The sequence below is a fragment of the Fonsecaea pedrosoi genome (genome assembly GCF_000835455.1).
Source record: "Fonsecaea pedrosoi CBS 271.37 unplaced genomic scaffold supercont1.4, whole genome shotgun sequence".
Taxonomy (NCBI): domain Eukaryota; kingdom Fungi; phylum Ascomycota; class Eurotiomycetes; order Chaetothyriales; family Herpotrichiellaceae; genus Fonsecaea; species Fonsecaea pedrosoi.
The window spans coordinates 3,242,412-3,260,018 of NW_013550612.1; the positions used below are offsets into that span (position 1 = coordinate 3,242,412).

At 54.0% G+C, this 17,607-nt stretch overlaps 8 protein-coding genes across 8 annotated transcripts; 4 read left to right on the plus strand and 4 right to left on the minus strand.

Moving 5' to 3' along the window:
- Positions 1–213: 213 nt before the first annotated feature.
- Z517_06972 (uncharacterized protein) lies at positions 214–2,891 on the minus strand (the record flags this gene model as incomplete). The annotated part of the gene is made up of 7 exons (XM_013428711.1): positions 214–775; positions 863–1,368; positions 1,451–1,657; positions 1,719–2,008; positions 2,085–2,279; positions 2,341–2,359; positions 2,424–2,891. 7 exons carry the CDS (start codon positions 2,889–2,891, stop codon positions 214–216), a joined length of 2,247 nt encoding a protein of 748 aa, XP_013284165.1.
- Positions 2,892–3,757: 866 nt separating this feature from the next.
- Positions 3,758–4,301, plus strand: Z517_06973 (uncharacterized protein; the record flags this gene model as incomplete). Its single annotated transcript, XM_013428712.1, has 2 exons — positions 3,758–3,947; positions 4,036–4,301. The coding sequence occupies 2 exons, from the start codon at positions 3,758–3,760 to the stop codon at positions 4,299–4,301; spliced, it is 456 nt and encodes a 151-aa protein (XP_013284166.1).
- Positions 4,302–4,578: 277 nt separating this feature from the next.
- Positions 4,579–6,525, minus strand: Z517_06974 (uncharacterized protein; the record flags this gene model as incomplete). Its single annotated transcript, XM_013428713.1, has 1 exon — positions 4,579–6,525. One exon carries the CDS (start codon positions 6,523–6,525, stop codon positions 4,579–4,581), a length of 1,947 nt encoding a protein of 648 aa, XP_013284167.1.
- A 559-nt stretch (positions 6,526–7,084) lies between these two features.
- On the plus strand, positions 7,085–8,088 carry Z517_06975 (uncharacterized protein; the record flags this gene model as incomplete). Its single annotated transcript, XM_013428714.1, has 3 exons — positions 7,085–7,183; positions 7,254–7,799; positions 7,858–8,088. The coding sequence occupies 3 exons, from the start codon at positions 7,085–7,087 to the stop codon at positions 8,086–8,088; spliced, it is 876 nt and encodes a 291-aa protein (XP_013284168.1).
- An 80-nt stretch (positions 8,089–8,168) lies between these two features.
- Positions 8,169–9,278, minus strand: Z517_06976 (uncharacterized protein; the record flags this gene model as incomplete). Its single annotated transcript, XM_013428715.1, has 1 exon — positions 8,169–9,278. One exon carries the CDS (start codon positions 9,276–9,278, stop codon positions 8,169–8,171), a length of 1,110 nt encoding a protein of 369 aa, XP_013284169.1.
- A 680-nt stretch (positions 9,279–9,958) lies between these two features.
- Positions 9,959–11,992, plus strand: Z517_06977 (uncharacterized protein; the record flags this gene model as incomplete). Its single annotated transcript, XM_013428716.1, has 7 exons — positions 9,959–10,096; positions 10,180–10,398; positions 10,471–10,550; positions 10,624–10,701; positions 10,781–10,816; positions 10,870–10,920; positions 10,993–11,992. The coding sequence occupies 7 exons, from the start codon at positions 9,959–9,961 to the stop codon at positions 11,990–11,992; spliced, it is 1,602 nt and encodes a 533-aa protein (XP_013284170.1).
- A 684-nt stretch (positions 11,993–12,676) lies between these two features.
- Z517_06978 (uncharacterized protein) lies at positions 12,677–13,852 on the minus strand (the record flags this gene model as incomplete). Its single annotated transcript, XM_013428717.1, has 3 exons — positions 12,677–13,203; positions 13,253–13,640; positions 13,691–13,852. 3 exons carry the CDS (start codon positions 13,850–13,852, stop codon positions 12,677–12,679), a joined length of 1,077 nt encoding a protein of 358 aa, XP_013284171.1.
- Positions 13,853–14,776: 924 nt separating this feature from the next.
- On the plus strand, positions 14,777–16,620 carry Z517_06979 (uncharacterized protein; the record flags this gene model as incomplete). Its single annotated transcript, XM_013428718.1, has 2 exons — positions 14,777–15,044; positions 15,101–16,620. The coding sequence occupies 2 exons, from the start codon at positions 14,777–14,779 to the stop codon at positions 16,618–16,620; spliced, it is 1,788 nt and encodes a 595-aa protein (XP_013284172.1).
- Between the last annotated feature and the right edge of the window lie 987 nt (positions 16,621–17,607).

The following is a 17,607-nucleotide window of genomic DNA, read 5'->3' on the forward strand; positions in this document are numbered from 1 at the left end:
CAAGAACTTGAGTTTGTTCGAAAACGTTTCGTTCCGCTCGATACAACATGGAAGTACCTGAGTATGTTTTATTACATGTTTGTTCCGTTGTCCCATTACATTTGTTAAAACCCCCCTCCCCCCCGACGCTTGTTCGACTTTCTCTCAATCGCATATCCTAAACTGCTTGCCCTCTCCCCCTGAAAAAGAACCTTCGGGGGCCGTGGCTAGTGCCTAAGGCATGCCGTCCACGCCAGGAAAGTCGGTCAGGGGATCCGGATCAAAGATATCTGGCACAAAGGTGCTCCAATATTCCAGATTGATGTCAAAAGACGACGGCACCTCCGACAGCTGCGCGGACAGGTCTTGTGCGGTCTGCTGATATCCAAAGTCCGGGGGAGGAGGTGGTGGCGAGGCTGTAAGAGTGGTCTCGTCAGTCTCGTCGTTTGTCCGCAGGCCACCACCGCCGCCGCCGCCTTCCCTTACGCGTTCCTGGTCAGCAAAGTTGATTCCGGTCCTTGGTGTGGAGGCAGTCATGGGTATCGCCGCCGCCGCCGCCGTCGCCGAATCCTTATCGACGTTCTGATACTTTTTCAGGAACCCTTGAGCCAGAACGGCCAGTTCTTTGGCCAGGCCGATCGAGACTTCGGACTCTGTAAAGATCTGCATCCAGGCGAAATGTCCGGCGCCGAAGTCGAGAAGGGCGACGTCGGATTTGGCGTTGGAGTCGGACGGGGATTGCAGGATGAAAATGAACAGGTTGATCAACGAATATATTGGACCAAAAAAGCTCACGCTGCGGCCAAAAAAAACAAAACAAAAGAAATATGTCAGTCTTGGATCTAGATCATTGGGGAGGTGTTTCCGCTGGGGCGTCACTTACGATACCGGCGTACTCGCGTCAAACTGGATCTTACTTATCATTCGGATTGCGTTTCGACATGTTTCGGCCACGATCTGAGATGACCTGTCTATCTGAGGTTGGAGTTCGGCACGCCGCTTCTGGTGAGCGAAAAGATACTCGGCCCAGGGGTGTGTCAGGCTGGTGTGGATGCCCAATGTGACGTTGGATATCGCGTATCGAAGGAACAAAATCTGTTTCAAACTCATTCCCGATGGACGATGACCGGGTACTGTCTGCATCGAGCTGGAGGACAGAATAGGTTCCAGTGATTTCTTGAGGGCCTGGAGTTTCTCGTCCAGTTTGGTGACTACATGGACCAGATAGTCGAGGCCTTGTCGCAGCGCGTACATACTGGTGAGTCGTTTGGAGACCATTGACGACAGGTGAGACACCAGGATGAGAGTGACGGCAAATTTCAGGTTCAGGGTACTGCCGGGAGACACGGTCGTCGGCAGTGGCAAGGTGATATCACTGTCGTCGATCATCTTTGTAAAGGTGTCAAAGATTAGAACAAAAGGCTATCCTCACGATACCTCCTGGCGGGAAAGCAATAACACACATACATACCGAGTGGCGACCCGACAGCGACACAGTCTGTTTTTCCAAGCAATAGGCCGCCCAGAATATGCACTGCCGCTGGGTGATCTCGCTCTGGGTCAACTTCAATGAGGGTGGAGGTTGTCGATGGAGTCCTTGAGCCACAGCAAGCCTCACAGCATCGTTGCAGAGCATGTACTCGAGACAAGGATGGCTCACGGTCGAACAGTAGTAGGACTAGAAGCCAATAATCAATCATCCTGCTGTGCCGAACATTTTTTTTCTCTTCTTCACTGACCATGATCACCAAAGCTTGGACTCCCTCGACCGAGGTTTGATAGAAGAGAATGTTGGTGTAGACCGAGAGGGCGTTTTCAAAATATCGCCATCCAGTTTCATTTGCTTCGCGGAAGCTCTTCGTTTTCGATAGCTCGATTTGACTCCCGGACGCGAAGATGGCCATGCGAAGGGCGTACCATGATGCGTCCTGGTCCTTCATGCCGCTGTTGTAGAACTCGCTCAACCGCTGTTCAAACCAGGGTCGATGGACGATGGCCATTTCCGCATCGATCGCGTCCTCGAAGTAAGCTGGCATCAACTCGTGTTAGCCCCGGGTCAAAGTCTCTTGAACCAACCATGAGCTCCAGAATGCGGTCTGAGATACCTGTGGTGTAGATCAAAGCGGTCTCCAGGTCAGGCTCCTCGATGGGCGGGGTGAGACACCGTTTTTCAATCTTCAGGAGCCGGGTTATGCGAGTGGTGAACTCGTTGGCAACGTCTACAAAAGTGGCACTTCCGGTCCGCTCAGAGACCCATTGGATACCTGCGGTGGAACATATCGATATAAACGACGTTGGGCCTGACAGATTGAGTTAGGCGTCTGCTGCCCCCACGAAAACAGCCAAGCGGGAACCACCCACCCGAGTATTGATAGTTTGTCTATTTCGTAGTGAGCGACTTTTCAATGTGTGTGAGAGATATCAAACAGTTTCGCCCGACATACCATCTTGTTTGACCAGATACTGCTCTTCCCCACGGCATCCTCTGTCTCCATCTGACTGACGACGGAGTGGGGTGGATCGGGACTGTGCATGGCGCTGAGGCCATGGTGGTCAGAGACAAACAGCGGAGACTGTGTAGTCGTTGCTGTATCTGTAGAATGAGAACCCCCCGGCAGCTGATGCGCAGGAAGCTGGGACTCGGACGTCTTCTGGTGCACCTCGACATTGTCACCCTGAGCAGATTGGAGCTGGATATCGACATCGCTGTCGTGGTTGGGTGGTGGTGGCCTGGAATTTCGAGATCCCATCGGGCTCACCTCGAACACCCCGGACAGGCCGCCAGCCATGTGTTCCGAGTCCGCATTCCGGGGGGGATCGAACATGATGTCGTTGACTTGAGGCAGCGCATTGGCCTGTGCTCCGGCCGCCGTGACGAGATTGGGATATTCGGACAGAAATGGCTGCAACATGCCGCGCATCCAGTCTGTCTGTGACGCAGCCTCGTCCGGGGTGACTGGGATTTTGTTGTTCTTGCGCCGCTGGGAACGCGACGGCCGCGAGCAACTCAGTCCTCGGTCGATGCAATTCATACAAGAGTCTCCATTCTCAAAATTGCCTTTTTGTTTTTGTCAATTTTTTTTTCATGTTTCCATTTACATTTCGCCCCCGGGTCAGAGTGGCGGACCGCTACATTTGAACACATACATCGAACTTTTTTTGCCCGGCAGTAGTCACAAGCTATAGACCGCTTCATCCGCTGACCCTTTTCAGCGGACTGGGGTTGTCGTTGTTTGAGCCTCTGCTCCTGGGAGTTTGTCTCCATGGTTTTTGGGGGGGGGGGGGGGGGGTTGGCCGGAAGCGAGAATTGTAAAACACCGCTGGGGGGTTTTGAGAAAGGAGGATGGGAAGAAAGCGTCGCCCACAGCATCACCAAGAAAACCATCGGAGCACGGGTGCACTTGGGGGACAGGGAGCCAAGTCCCAGAGACCTGGTGGCGATACTAGTCGTTAGACGATTCCCCCGCAATATGCACTTGGTTGGCGTGGGGAGGGCGACAGGATTAGGATCGGCTAAAACGCCAGAATCCGACAAAACCCTGAGAGCTGAAGAGGCACCAAGAGGCACTAGAGAAGCGTCTCTTTGCGGGCCGGCTTGTCTCTGTTGCCGCCGATACAGCGACCCATCCATCCCTAACACGTTCCTATATCTCAAAAGAGAGAGATCCCATCTGGGTTTGAACATGGCGGTTGAAAAAATCCTGTCTCAAAACCAAAGACACCTTCTTCAGACGCCCATAGACGTACCGCAAAGTCCCCACGCTACATTCCTCCCACGATGAGCTACATCACCGCCGACACGGTCTGGCCAGAGCCGACGATACCAAAACCATTCAGGGCGTTGGTGGAAAAGATCTTGGAGCTTGGAGATTCCAACGACGCCGACGCAGCGTCCAGGATGGCTGTCGAGGTATTCAGTCCCGACGGCGTGTTTGACCATGGAAGTTACAAGTTTGTCGGCAGACAAGGTATATATAAAGCATCCCTCCCTTCCTTGGTCAATCGCGCAGGAGAAACAACCCCCCCACCTGGGCTAAGCACCACCACTTGTCACAGAGATCTCGAATAGTCGCAGCAAACCAAAACCAGGAAGCAAGATGATAAGACGGAAGCATCATGTCTCACGGGCGTATTCGCAAACGGCCAGAGGCGATGACTTTGTCGTGCTGGGAGAGGTTGACGTGGAATTCGAAAATGGAACGACGGTGCACAATCAATTTGCCGCGAGAGCAGTCGTTGATCAGTCGACAATTGACTCTGCACCACGATTGGCTCTTTGGGCCATGTACATCGCAAGTTTCCCCCCTGCTTTTCCAACATGATGTGGTGGTTGTGACGATAGCACTGACTATCGGTCCGCAGGATATGACACCAATCATAACAGCCGCCTCTCGCTCTTAGATAGGGTGTGTGGTTGGATTCAAAATGACTCGTATTCTTCGATAATCTAGAGGGTCAATTGATTTGGAAATCGGATGCATCAATTACATACTGGGAACACTGCTCTCTAGTCCAGCCAACAAAGGCAATAAGTACCTCAAAATCACTTACCGACCCCTTTGGCTTCCCAACATCATCTCAGGACACCTTGGGCAGTTCCTACGGTGTACTGATATCAACCCCTGCCATATTCCCCGCCTCCCTCCAGCGTCTCAAGACGTCCCTGAAATTGATCAACCCCTGGGCGTGCGGTGCTGCTCGGGCCTTTCTGAGTGTCTCCTCCAGACTCAGAGGCTTCAAGTCCTCTCCCTCGTTGGTGGCAAAGCCCGGTGTGCAGATCGAATAAGCGGCAAACCAAGCGGCATGCTTCGCGACATCCTGCGACCACGCCTCCTCGGCGTCCTCGGTCGCCTCCATGGTGAGTCGCTGGCTGTCTTTGACACCCTTGTGAGCCTCGGCCAGCATGTACGCAAGGTGTTGGGCCTTCAGATCCATGATGTAGGTGGCATGCTGCCCGTTGCCGATCTGGACGTAGCCACCGAGGAACAGGTTGGGGAAGTCGTGCGTCAAAAAGCTGTGGAGTGTGCTGGCCCCCTTGGTCTGCCACTTCTTGGACATGGTCAGGGAATCACGCCCCACGAACTGCATGTTCCCCATGGACCCAGGCTCTGCTTGACCAGCACCCGGGGGACGGTAGCCCGTGCTGAAAATCAGGACGTCGAGTTCATACTCCTTGCCGTTGACCACCAGCCCTTTGCTCGTGCCACGTTCAATCCCGCGGGGCAGAGTACTGACGAGATGGACGTGGGGCAGGTTGAAGGTCGGTAGGTAGTCGTCATGGAAGCAGGGTCTCTTGCACCATGTTGGGTACCACGGCGTGAGAGCTTTGGCCGTCTCCGGGTCTTTGACGAGCTTGGCTATGCGTTGGCGCTTTTGTTCCGCAATGTCTTCGTCGATGGCCAGGAGCCTGGCGATGTGGTTGGGGACTTCTTCCGGCTGGATGGGCTTGTCGTGCGGCGCGCCCATGAAACCGATATAAGACAGGGCGTGGGTCCAGCCGTCGTTGACCAGGTCTTCTTCTCCCGGGTTCAAGCCCACCGACCATTGAAGGAAATTGTCACATCTGTCATGTTGCCAGCCTTTGTGGGTCGCAATCTTGGACGTCCATTCGTCAACATTGGTCTCACGTTGGCCACGCACGTCGACGCTGGACGGCGTTCGTTGAAACACATAGAGTTCTTTCGCCCACTTGGCCAGTTCAGGGGTTGCCTGGATGCTTGTCGCACCCGTGCCTATGATCCCTACTCTTTTGCCCTTGAGACGCGTCAAGCTTGGATCCTCGGGTGACCCGCCCGTGACACGGTAGTTCCAGCGCGCCGTGTGAAACATCTCGCCCTCAAAGTTTTCCAAGCCAGGCACATTGGGGACCTTTGGATGGTTCAGAAAGCCAGTTGCCGAGATGACGAATTGCGCGTAGACAGTCAGGTGGACCTTGTCTTGCCCGGGACCGCGGTTCTCCTCGACCTTGATCGCCCATCTCTTGCGTTGATCATCCCACGTGGCGCTCTCGACATAGGCCCGGAAGAAGCCCGTGAGGCCGTACTTCTGCGCTATACGATCGGCCTGCTCTTTCAGCTCTGTCCCATACGAGTACCTATGCTTCGGCATGTAGTTCGTCTCCTCGAGAAGCGGCGCGTAGACGTAGCTCTCGACATCGCACATGAGACCTGGATACCGATTCCAGTACCACGTCCCTCCGAAGCCGCCCGCAGTGTCGATCAGGCGGATGTCCTCTGGCCGAAATCCCGCCTCGACGAGGCGCGCTCCGTAGAGTAGCCCGCCAAACCCAGCGCCCAAGATGATGATCTTCACGTCGTCTCCGTCCTTCAGAGTCGGGGTTTGTGCGTTGATTGCCGCATGGTCGACCCATGGATCTTCTGCAAGGGCTTCAAAGCGCTGGCTGGCAGCGGCCTCGAGCTCGATGTACTGTGCAGAGCCCAATGGATTAATGCGGCTAGCCTTGAACTCTTCGTAATGCTGCAGAACCTCGTCCCGGGGAGGGTGCAGGCCAGTGCCATTGCTGATGGGAGGAGGAACTACTGCCATTTCTCAGAGCCTCAACGAAATTGGATGCAACGCGAATGGAGGCAGGGGTCGATTTGGGCTATAGAGGAGGGCTCCCGAGAGGTCGGATGTGTCCCCTCTTGAACGAAAAGCCGACATCTCGACATGTCGTGGTGTGAGGTCTAGGCACTCCGACTGACGAGGTGTGGTCGAGAACGATCAGATGTTTTCCCCGGAGGATCTTACCATGAGAGTCAGGGAGTAACAAATGGGGGTAGACGGCCAGCAGTCATTACGGAGGGTGAACCATGCAGCTTGCCCGGAACTCGTTGGCACCCGGAGGGATAAGATGGGGGCAAGGCTGCGCCTTTCCCGATTGGTACGGAGTATCTCGCATATCGTTTTCGGAGATTCGAAGTTTGCGGGGCTTTTTCTCCATCGGCAACTCCTGGTTTCGGCCAAGTAGGCTAACTGTCGTAGTTTGATCCCAGGCCACGGATGGCACTCTAACGGTTGCCTTAACCCGGTGGCCTTCTCCAGACTTCAGGCTACAATAGCCGCCAACGACACATCGCTGAGCCAGCAACGTTGACACCCCATCATGGACAACTCCAAGGGGCTCATGCCCTTGATATTCGCCTCTCATGGCACTCCTTTGATGTCAATTACTGACTGTGACAGTACAGCCTGGTTCCGAAAGGTGCGTTGCTTATCGAAACCTCCAAGTTCCAAGACACTCCTGTCGTGACTGGAGCTGACAGAAGCTCTAGGTTGGAAGGGAAATTGTGGCCAATGTCAAAGGAATCGTGATTATCAACTCTCACTGGGTCGAACTCGACGACAAGATCAGAGTTGCCACGAATTCGGACCCTCATGTCGACCTCACGCCTCTGGTCCCCCGTGAAAAGTACGACCATTTCAAGCCGAATATCTCGCGCGACCTGGGACTCCGAGTGATATCGCTGTTGAAGGCTGCTGGATTTCCCGACGTGGAGGAATCGAAAACTGCAGAATGGGTCGATGCCCCCACGACTCCCTCACTGCACATGTTTCCAAACGACATGCCACCGGCGACCACAGTGAGCATCAATGCCCGGTACGATCCCGTATTCCATGTGAGAATGGGCCAAGCATTGAGAAGCCTCCGGAAAGAGGGGATCTTGCTCATTGCGTCGGGATCCATTGTCCACAACATCTTCCGTGGGAACCACCTGCCAATCCTGCTACGGCGGGACAACCTACAGAAAGGATCCCAGCCTGCAAAATTTGCACGGGACTTTGAAAAGTCCATTGATGATATCATCACCAGCAACACAGTATGTTTTCTTCGCCCGGCCAGTGTCCCCCCTGATTAGGATACTAACTCATCGTCAGGGTGCTGAACTCGCCGCCGCACTTGTACGCATCACCCAGAGTCCGCGATACCTGGAGGCGCACCCGTCCAACGATCACTTCTATCCGCTGTTAGTCCTGGCCGGGGCCCTCTACGACGATGAAGAAGTATATGGACGGTCGATGGCCAAAACGTACGAGATGAAGAACATCGTCAACGTCCAGTATATGTGGGGTGACTTTGGCCGCAAGCCCATGGTAGCAGTCGCCTGAAAAAGAGCCAATCCATTTACCAAAGCTAATCGAAGGCCAAAGTTGATCCTTGAAGCAGAGAATTCAAGTGTTTACATAGTCTAGGGGACGAGGACCACCAGCTTTCCAGTGGCCTCGTTCTTTTCCGCGCGCTCGTGTGCCTTGCCAATGTCGGAAAGATGGTAGACGCTGTCCACGAAATGCTCCTTGTTCCACTTTCCGCTTTCGATCTTCTTCACAGCGTAGGCGAATATCGGTTCAATGTCGGTGTGCCTCGCTCCGGCGTCGTGGTCACCTATACCGTCATTGGCGACCGAGTAGAAGGACAGGTTCCGGGTGGTCGGTATGAGAAAGGGAGAAAACCCTTCGACAATGGCAGACGAGTTGAGGACGCCAGAGACAACGACACTCCCAAACAAGGCCGTCCATCCGAGGGCACGCATCGACTGATCCGCTCCCACGAGCTCGACGACAACATCCGCACCATCGGGCAGGATCTGGGGAATCTTTTCATCAAGCTCGGACTCCAGGAGCACATGGTCTGCGCCGCAATGTTTGAGCTGGTCCACCTTTTTCGCTTGACGGGTGGTTGCAATCACAGACGCTCCCTGATCTTTCGCAATCAGGACGGCGAAAACGCCCACCGAGGAAGTTGCCCCATGGACAATGACCGAGGAACCTGGTGGTCTGCTCCCCAGTCTCGCCGAGATCATAACCATTCCGTAGGCGGTGAGGAAGCTCATGGGGAGGGCCCCAAGTAATTCCCAGCTCAAGGTGGTGTCTTGCGGTAGATGGTAAACTCGGCGTGAATGGCAGATGGCGTATTCGGCGTAGGATCCGTCAAAGGCCTTTCCACCTCCGGCATGGGTGGACGCGACCTTGTCACCAGGTTTGAACGGCGTGTCTTTGGCCGCCTCGACGACTTCACCGACCAATTCTTCGCCCAGGATCTGAGGCGGTTCCGGACGATAGAACTTTTGCCAGAGACTCCATTCCCCAGGGAACGCGGGTGCGGCGGCGCGACCTCGAAGCTCAGCCCTGTTGATGCCGGTGGCACGAATGCGAACAAGAACCCAACCGGGTCCAGGGAGAGATGGTCGGGGGTAGGCTTCTGTATAGGTGAAACACGCAGATGGTGGCTCCTGTCCCGGGGATGTCAGGACGAGGGCCCGCATGACACCAGAAGGCTGGTTGTCCCAAGGTCGTGACATGGTCGCAAAGAGGGGCTCTCAATGCTCAAATGCTCAAGAGGTCTTTATATCTCCGCCTGATGGGACGTAGAGAAACGTCAATATCAATTCCCCTTGGACCCTTGGTCGTCGGTGCCCGAAGACTGCTGCTGGGCAGTGTATGTGCTGTTAGGATTGATGAGAATGCTCCTTGGCCAGGCCATGAGGGAGATTTCATATGCCATAGTCTGCCCAATAGAGCCAAGTCGACAAGAGCCATCTGGTATACAGTCTCTGGCGTAATAGCCCCGATTTTTCCGAACCACGAGCCCTCGGGGGTTGACACATAAAGTCTCAGCACCGGCGAACGATGGCCTCACGAACGAAGTATCCCCTCGTAAGCCCCAAAGCCGAACTAAATCTTCGCCAAATGCACCAAAACCGTCCGCGGCCTGGAAATGCCTACAGATCCACAACCCCGTTAATTACATTCTGCTACTTTTTACCGACGGGTAATGCACCTCGTGGGGGCACCGGGGTCTTCGTTGTTCTGGAGGCTTTGCCGACCGTGGTACCTCGTTGGGCGGTCGGAAATGCTTCCTATACTCGGGTATTTATCTACGCCACCCTTCTTCTCGTCGCCCTGGCTCTCTCATTGTACTGTGGACATTGATTTGTACGACGGCGTTAGGCATTACTCCACGAAAGGGTCATTCACACCTATGGCTGCCAACTTGTCTCTCGTGCTGGCCCTGGTAGGGTTTGCACTCGCCTTGTACGCGATTTCACGCATTGGCCGCCGACCAAAGGACTATCCACCAGGCCCTCCTACTGTCCCTGTACTCGGAAATCTTCTTCAGGTGCGTTCGCATTCACAGCAACTCCAACGTGACGTGGTTATTCAATTTGACGCGTGCGCGCGCGCGCGCGAGAGAGAGAATAGATGCCCTCAAAGGATGCCCACCTACAGTTCGAAAAATGGTCCAAGATCTACGGACCCATCTACAGCCTCATGATCGGGTCCGGAAAGGTCATGGTTATTCTCTCTAGTAATAGAGAGGTCAAGGAACTCCTGGACAAGCGTGCGCAGGCGACCAACGACCGGAGCGACCGCTACATTGGGCACCAAATCCTGAGTAACGGGGAGCGAATTCTGCTACAGGTATCGTTACGCTCGCCTCTGAGATGTGTGGGATGAAACGAGACGTGATACTGATTCGTGATGCCACCCAAGCCTTATGGCAAAGTATGGCAGAAGCAGCGGAAGATGTACCACAAGTTATTGAGCATAAGCCTCACGCAATCGTACTTGCCGTGAGTCGGGATCGCTGAACTGGCTTTTACGACAATAGGTGGTATCTTGGGTGCACTAACCTGTGGCCATCAGGTATATCGAGCTCGAAAACAAGCAGATGAACTTTGATATCCTGACCAACCCGGACCATTTTCTGCGTCACACGAAGAGGTACATAGTAATCTTCCTGTCCTAGGCAAACTGGAAATGTCACACAAGAGGCCGCTAACTCAGAGGGCGACGTGGCAAGGTATACGAACTCTACGACCATGATGATGACATATGGGTATGTCCATGATCCCGTGCTCCTCGTCCACTTCTTGTCTGATGACGGTGCAGGAGGCGAACCCCCCAGTACGATGATGCAGAAATGAGAGAATATCTCGAGATGTAAGTCAGTTCCCAATGCTCTCGAATAGCACTGTCAGATATGAGACGGCGGCTTAGTCCAAGTGCGCACAGCCTTGAAAAGACCACCGGCATAATCCAGTCTACTGCTGCAAATGTTCCCGATGCCTATCCTATTTTTCGCAAGCTCCCTCGGTGGCTGTTACCCGGTGTCAAGATGGCCGTGGAGCACACAAAGAGGGAAGAAGCATTCTATCTCCGACTGTGGAACGAGGTCAAGTTGAAGCTGGATGAGGGGACCCAGAAACCGTGCTTCACGGTCCAGATGTTGCGGGAGCAGGAGAAGGAGGGATTCGACGACCGATTTGGCGCGTACATCTCGGGTGGTTCGCTGGAAGCAGGCACCGACACGACCTCCAATACCATCTTGGCCTTTATCCAAGCGATGCTGCTCTTCCCCGATGTCCAGGAGAAGGCTCACGCCGAGATAGATCGTGTCCTGGGAGACCGTCTGCCGTCCATGTCCGACTGGGCGAACCTGCCGTACGTCAGGGGATGTGTGAAGGAGACGCTCCGGTGGTCGCCTACCACGACGCTCATCGTCCCGCACGCGACGTTTTCCGATGAAATATACAACGGGTATCGGATTCCGCGGGCCGCGGAAATCGTCGTCAACGCCTGGGCCGTCAACAACAACCCGAACATCTACGACGACCCTCGACGCTTTGATCCCGCACGATTCATCAACGACACTCAGTCGTCCTTCGAGGCCTCCCAGAACCCCGACGTGACCAAACGTGACCATTTCACCTTTGGCGCGGGACGGCGCATCTGCGCGGGCATTCATCTCGCCGACGTCACCATTTTCCTGGCCATCTCGCGACTCCTGTGGGGGTTTGACATTACTCCTGCGCCAGGGCAGACGTCCCTGCCGGACCCGTTGCTGAGGACCGCAGGCCTGGTGTCGATGCCGCTGCCGTTCCCCGCGAGGTTTGAACCGAGATCGCCTGCCAAGGCAGACAAGATCAAGCAGATGTGGAACGAGGCAAGACAGCTCCTGGATAGCGAGATGCAATGGCGGGAGATTCCCGAGACGTTGAAGTTTCACCTGTGAGAGGAGACGGCCCGTTGGTTGGAGAAGTAGTCGTCGCAGGGTGACTGAGTGATGAGAAATGGAGGCGAAATGTTTGAATCCGCACTTTACACGGAATGTGCGCAAAACTTCTTTGCTGGCCAGGCTGGAGGCAGAGAGCAACAGAAGACGGGAAAGAGAGAGAAAAACACGGCTTCCACATTCTGCGACAGTGACTGGTGAATGTCTGCTGGTGCTAGCCTCGAATCACGCACGTCATGCCGTAGGATAGAGAAAGACACCGACTGACTGGAAGGATGAATGAATGAGTTTCCGGCGGTAAATGCAACATCGAAACCGGCTCAAGATCAGCTAGACAGGTGCCTAGCTGGGAGATGTGTGGTCAATCCCTGTAGACTCGAAGAGTGAAGAGGTTCTGGGCTGGTGAGGAGTTGGCGGAATTGTTGAGATGGCAGAGATACTCTGTTCAAAGTCAGAGTTCAGGCTGCGTTGGTCACTTGCTTTTGGGTTTGGAGTAACGAGGCAGCTCATTCAATCAACCAGAACACAGTATATTTGGTGTCTCATTGCATAGCTGAAACACACTCGCACTGGCATCTCAGGCCAAGGACATTCACTCTCTCGAGAGTCCCAGACTCCCTCTACGGCCTTCCCCACGTCTTCCACATGCCCGAAAATGGTACCTAGGGACGCAACAACCTTCCACTACGCTTCAGTGGCTACCTGGAACGGCACTTCCTGCAAACTTGCAGGCTCAATGTAGTCCTTATGGCCATTCACCCTCAGTCGCAGCTTGCGAGACTCAGCGTACACGACCCTTCTCACGCGGTTGGTGCAGCCTAGGGGTTGATGGGCCTTGAGTCCATGCCAGCTATTGACAGTGATCCGGTCGTCCCACCAAACTCGAAACTCGGGAAGCCAGCTATCCTGTGGCTCGAACTCGAGAGTGGCGACTTGTTCGAATGGGTACTTTTGCTCGTCCCACTCCACGCCGATGTCCTCGACGGGCTGTTCGGCGAGGTTCTGAAGAAGCTGTGCGCAGAAAGAGTACGACACCTTGTTATTCTTGTGGAATTTGCGAAGCTCAGACGAGATGATGTTCTTGGGGTCGCTGTCCTTGATGTAGGTATTTTCCAGCTTCTTTTGCTCTTCGCCCAGGGGAAACAAGCCGAACTTGGCCACATAGTCACCAAACCGATATGCCGATTGCGAATATTGCGACATAGCCACCACTGTAGACCATGATCAGATTCGTCGGCCTATCCTATGTATGTAACTTACTGTGCTGCGGAGGAATCTTGGCTGGTAGGCATGCAACATCGGCGTCCGGACGCTTCTTCAGCTCATTCTCAAACTCTGGTAGGTTGTCCCAGTTTCTTTCCAAAGAGTCCGCAATCTCATACGTGGTTCGAGCATCGCGAAGTTCGAGAACGGGATAGTTGTTAAAAGTCCAGTCCTGGGTTTTCTTGTCTTCTCCCCAGATCTTCTCGCCTTCAATGCCAAAAATCTTCATGCCAGTTCCACGTGGTGCGGGGACGTTGTCAGGGACAAGCTTGGGCGTGAGTGAAGAATACCGCATGATGACGTCGTATGTGCCAGGCTTTGCAAACATTCCCTGAGCCAGATGCGGAGGAAGGTTGTCGTGGACGATGAACTTGCCCGCAACACACTGTCGATGTCTATCAGCAGGGTCGCAACGGTCAGGTAATGCCAACATACACCCTGAGTCTTCAGATGAGTGCCTCGTAGGGCGTGATGATGTTCGTCAAAGTTCAACATCTGGAATCGGCAGAACTGCTCTGCTACCTGTTTGATCCTTTCCTGCTCACCCGGTTGCTCCTCTTCCACGCCTGGAGCGTCCCAATGAATGTAGTCAGGCATGTTCGGCGGTGTCAGTGACAATGCGAAGTCCAGAAAGACGAAATTGCCAAAAACGGTGAAGGACCATCATTTATTTGACGGGATCGCGGTCCCCGGACACAGTGCCGGCCCTCTTGCGCATTGTGCCGCGTCCTTGCCCACTGGTGTTTCTCCTCGGGTGGCGTTGATCAGTATTCCATAGAGCCGACGTGCAATCTGCTTCTCAATGCAGCTACAATTGATCTCTCATGGCTGACATGACGCATCTTTGCGGGGAAGACTGTTGGTCTCGCCTCTCTAGTCAGCAACAAGTCAGCTCCTTGTCCAATTACATGCACTTTATTGCTCAGTTGTAAGACGTGTGGACGGTTTACCATGACAAATACTCGTACCGCTATCAGTCAAGGGTTCGATCGAGTGCCCAAGTTCTCCGCGGTGTCTAGAACTTGGACCCTTGAGGTTCAAACCATCGCAGCCGAGCCAAGTGTGATTCGCGAGATCGGAAGGAGAAATATCATGATACCAAGCCCCAGACCGGGCACGGTACATGATATTGCTAGAATTCACCTTTGATTGATTGTGAAGGCTTTGTTTCCATTGCATTGGGTGACCGAGGAGAGCTTGTTGCTTCTTAACTGAGTCTCAAAACGATTGCGTAATCATGGGGGAAACTTACGCCAGCCTCGTGAAGCCACACGTGGTCTGAAAGAGTTAGCACCAATAATTTCGGCAAAGCAGCACGAGGTCACCCACACCAAGGGAAGCACTGGGGGCCCTTTGAGCGCCCCTTAGCGCCTCTACCAGGCTCGAAGGGCACATAAGCTAAGGCCACCAGGCTGGCGGCCCCCACAGGGCGGCATCTCCCACAGCTCAAAACAGGACTTGTGCATCACAACGGTCGCTTGCGTGATTGCGTCTCGCCCCTGTGCGACGGCTGGGCGTGCAATGGCCCTCCAGTTTGGAATTTTCCGACGTTTTTGGCTCCAGATCTTGGCTACCGTTGGGCTGGGCTGCTTTCTTGTCTTCTTGTATCACGATTTTATCCGCAATGTTGGCATTTCACGCGATCCCTTGGCTGCGCCCCTTGACGTGCCCACCGCCTCTCCACTGCAGCCACCAGCCAATGCAGTGCGACAATCGTGCGTGGGACCGCGTGGAAAGCCAGTACAAGAGAATCTCGACGACAGAGTTTGGGCAAGTTTGCTAGACCTCCGTACGTAGTTCTGCCATGGTCGACCACTTTCTGGTGTGATGCTGACAGGATCACAGCTTTCCCCGATCCAGTGGGCGGCTCCTTTGCAGCATTGGACCTACCGGTTACCTTCAACACCCCCGAATCGAGATACGGTGCATATGGTTATGGCGAAGAGTCCGAGACCTACGAGCGAACTCGTGTGGAGTGGAGCTCGGTAAAATGGGCAGATCTGCAAAACGACTGTCTTGCTTCAAATCTGGATCGATTCCGCAATGCCCAAAATATTTCCGTGACGAGACGGTTTCGCTTACCCGCAAAGAAAAAACCTGGCGTTGGGAAGTTGAAGGCAAGAACACATTCTACGGGCCGGACGGCAGTCGTGCTTCGTAGTTGGGAGGGCTACAACTACACCTCACTTGACCTGTACCATCTGCGGGCTCTGATTGTCGAGGCTGGGCTGGATTGGAATGCAGACAACGCTGTTTTTCTCTTGGTGGATGTTAAGGACGACAATGGAACGAGACCGATCTTTCGTGATCCGCAACTTTATGAAACGGCTCTACAGGATTTGGTGCCTGCCGAATTTCGAGACATTGCCGTCCTCTTCAACCTCGAGTTGCTCAAATCATGGTATCCTCGAATCCCTGAACATTCGGCTTTCTTCCAGGTTTACCAGCCTCTGCAATTGTTTGCGCAACTCTTTCCTGACTTCGACCACTATTGGCAGCTTGAAATGGACATGAAATTCACAGGCAACTCCGGGCAGTGGTTGGACGCAATGGCAAGGTTTGCAAGGAACGAACCGCGTAAACAGTCTATTGAACGGTCTTCATATTATTACATGCCGCAGGTCCATGGGTCTTATGGAGAGTTCAAAGCAGCCATCAACGAGAGCTTGGGAGGTGGTGGTATCTGGGGACCTATCCGTGTTCCTGACATTGAACATCCCATTGGACCCCAGCCGCCCGTTGCCGATCCTCGTGAGGATAACTTCAACTGGGGTGTCGGGGAAGATGCCGACCTAATTCTCACGAACGCTTTGGCGGATGTGAGAACGACGAAATACTGGCCGTTCAAGGGCTGGATTCACGGGTTCCAGAACGGGGAAGACACCCCACGATTCTACAGTCCAGTGGCCATGGGAAGATACTCGTGGAATCTGCTCAATGCCATGCATCACGCTCAGGTCCACCAGGGTTTGTCTCTGTCTTCGGAAGCCACTGCCGTGTCCTTTGCACTGTACCACGGCCTGAAAGTCATCTTCCCACCCCATCCGTGGTACCACCATCCCCAGGCGCGCCGCGAAGTGAGTGTCCAGGAATTGGAACAACTGTTCAACGGCGGTTCGCCTTCCGATAATGCTCGGGAGAACAACGGTCTTTCATTCGGCAAGGCAATGTACGATCCCAACGGCGCATACGAGCTTTTCAATGGCGGGACGTGGTGGTGGGTGCCTGGCTACCCAGGAAGGACATTCAAGCAATGGATGAATCATGATACAACGGATATAGCCTCGATGCTACGGGAAGATGGGGGCCACACCTGGGCACCTGTGATGGCTCTACATCCTGTGAAATCGGGAGCTAACGCATAGTGATGAGAATGACTGACGAGAAGATTGTGTACATATGTCGAAGTATATGTCAAAATTAGTCGGGGTTAGCTTGCTATAGAAATTTGTGTTTTTTCATTCTGCCTATTGTCGAGCGAAACTCGAATTTATACCACGATGATGGGTCCGACGTTTCAGGAGGTCAATGGCAAAAGCTGAGGCTGTGGTCACAAAGTCCTCCATTCCAAGAGAGGGGATAGAGGGGCCAGCTACAACAGAAGCCGATCATCCGATAGCCCTAGCGACGGAGGCTCCAGCCGACGACGAGTGCATGAAGTAGCGCCGGATGGACACGACCGGGCCGCATATACGCGAGTTTGGAATTTCGCCTAAGGAGAGGATGCCACATGTCGAACAGCTGCAGATGAGTCCTTGATACAGACACCTATCAGGTCTCCTGTTGGCTCAATAACCCTCCAATATCCGTCGAAGCTACGGAGCCATGGCGGGAACAACGGACAATTGATGCATGTCCTTTGTAAGATGATATCGGGGCCTAGCGACCACCATGACTGCAACTCGCCAATTGGACATGGGTCTGTGCTTTGCGCAAGCAAGGCGAAGACCATCCCCTAGTCATCAACACCAATGAAGGGAACGCATCTCCCCTTCCATGGAGCAATCCAGCCAATTCCTATCCTTGGACCTGCGCCCAATCCCAGAGCTGGGGGAAAAGGCTTTCAATTGGACTTAAATGAGCCGCGATTACTTCAGTGAGGCTGAGCTCGCATGCGCCCGGCCGGAATATCGACGTGTCACTCCTCAGTTCGTCAAACTCATCCAAGGGTCTTTGCGTGATGAGGGGCACTGGACAGGACGGAATGGGAATTCGCCTCTGTCAATGCTTCAATGCTCATTCATAGCTTATCGTTAGTAGGAGACCCCCTATGAACGTCGGTCTCCTCTTGTCTGAAGACCGTTTGACTAAAGTTAAGCATTACTGAGAGCATACTCAACTCGCCCTGGGAG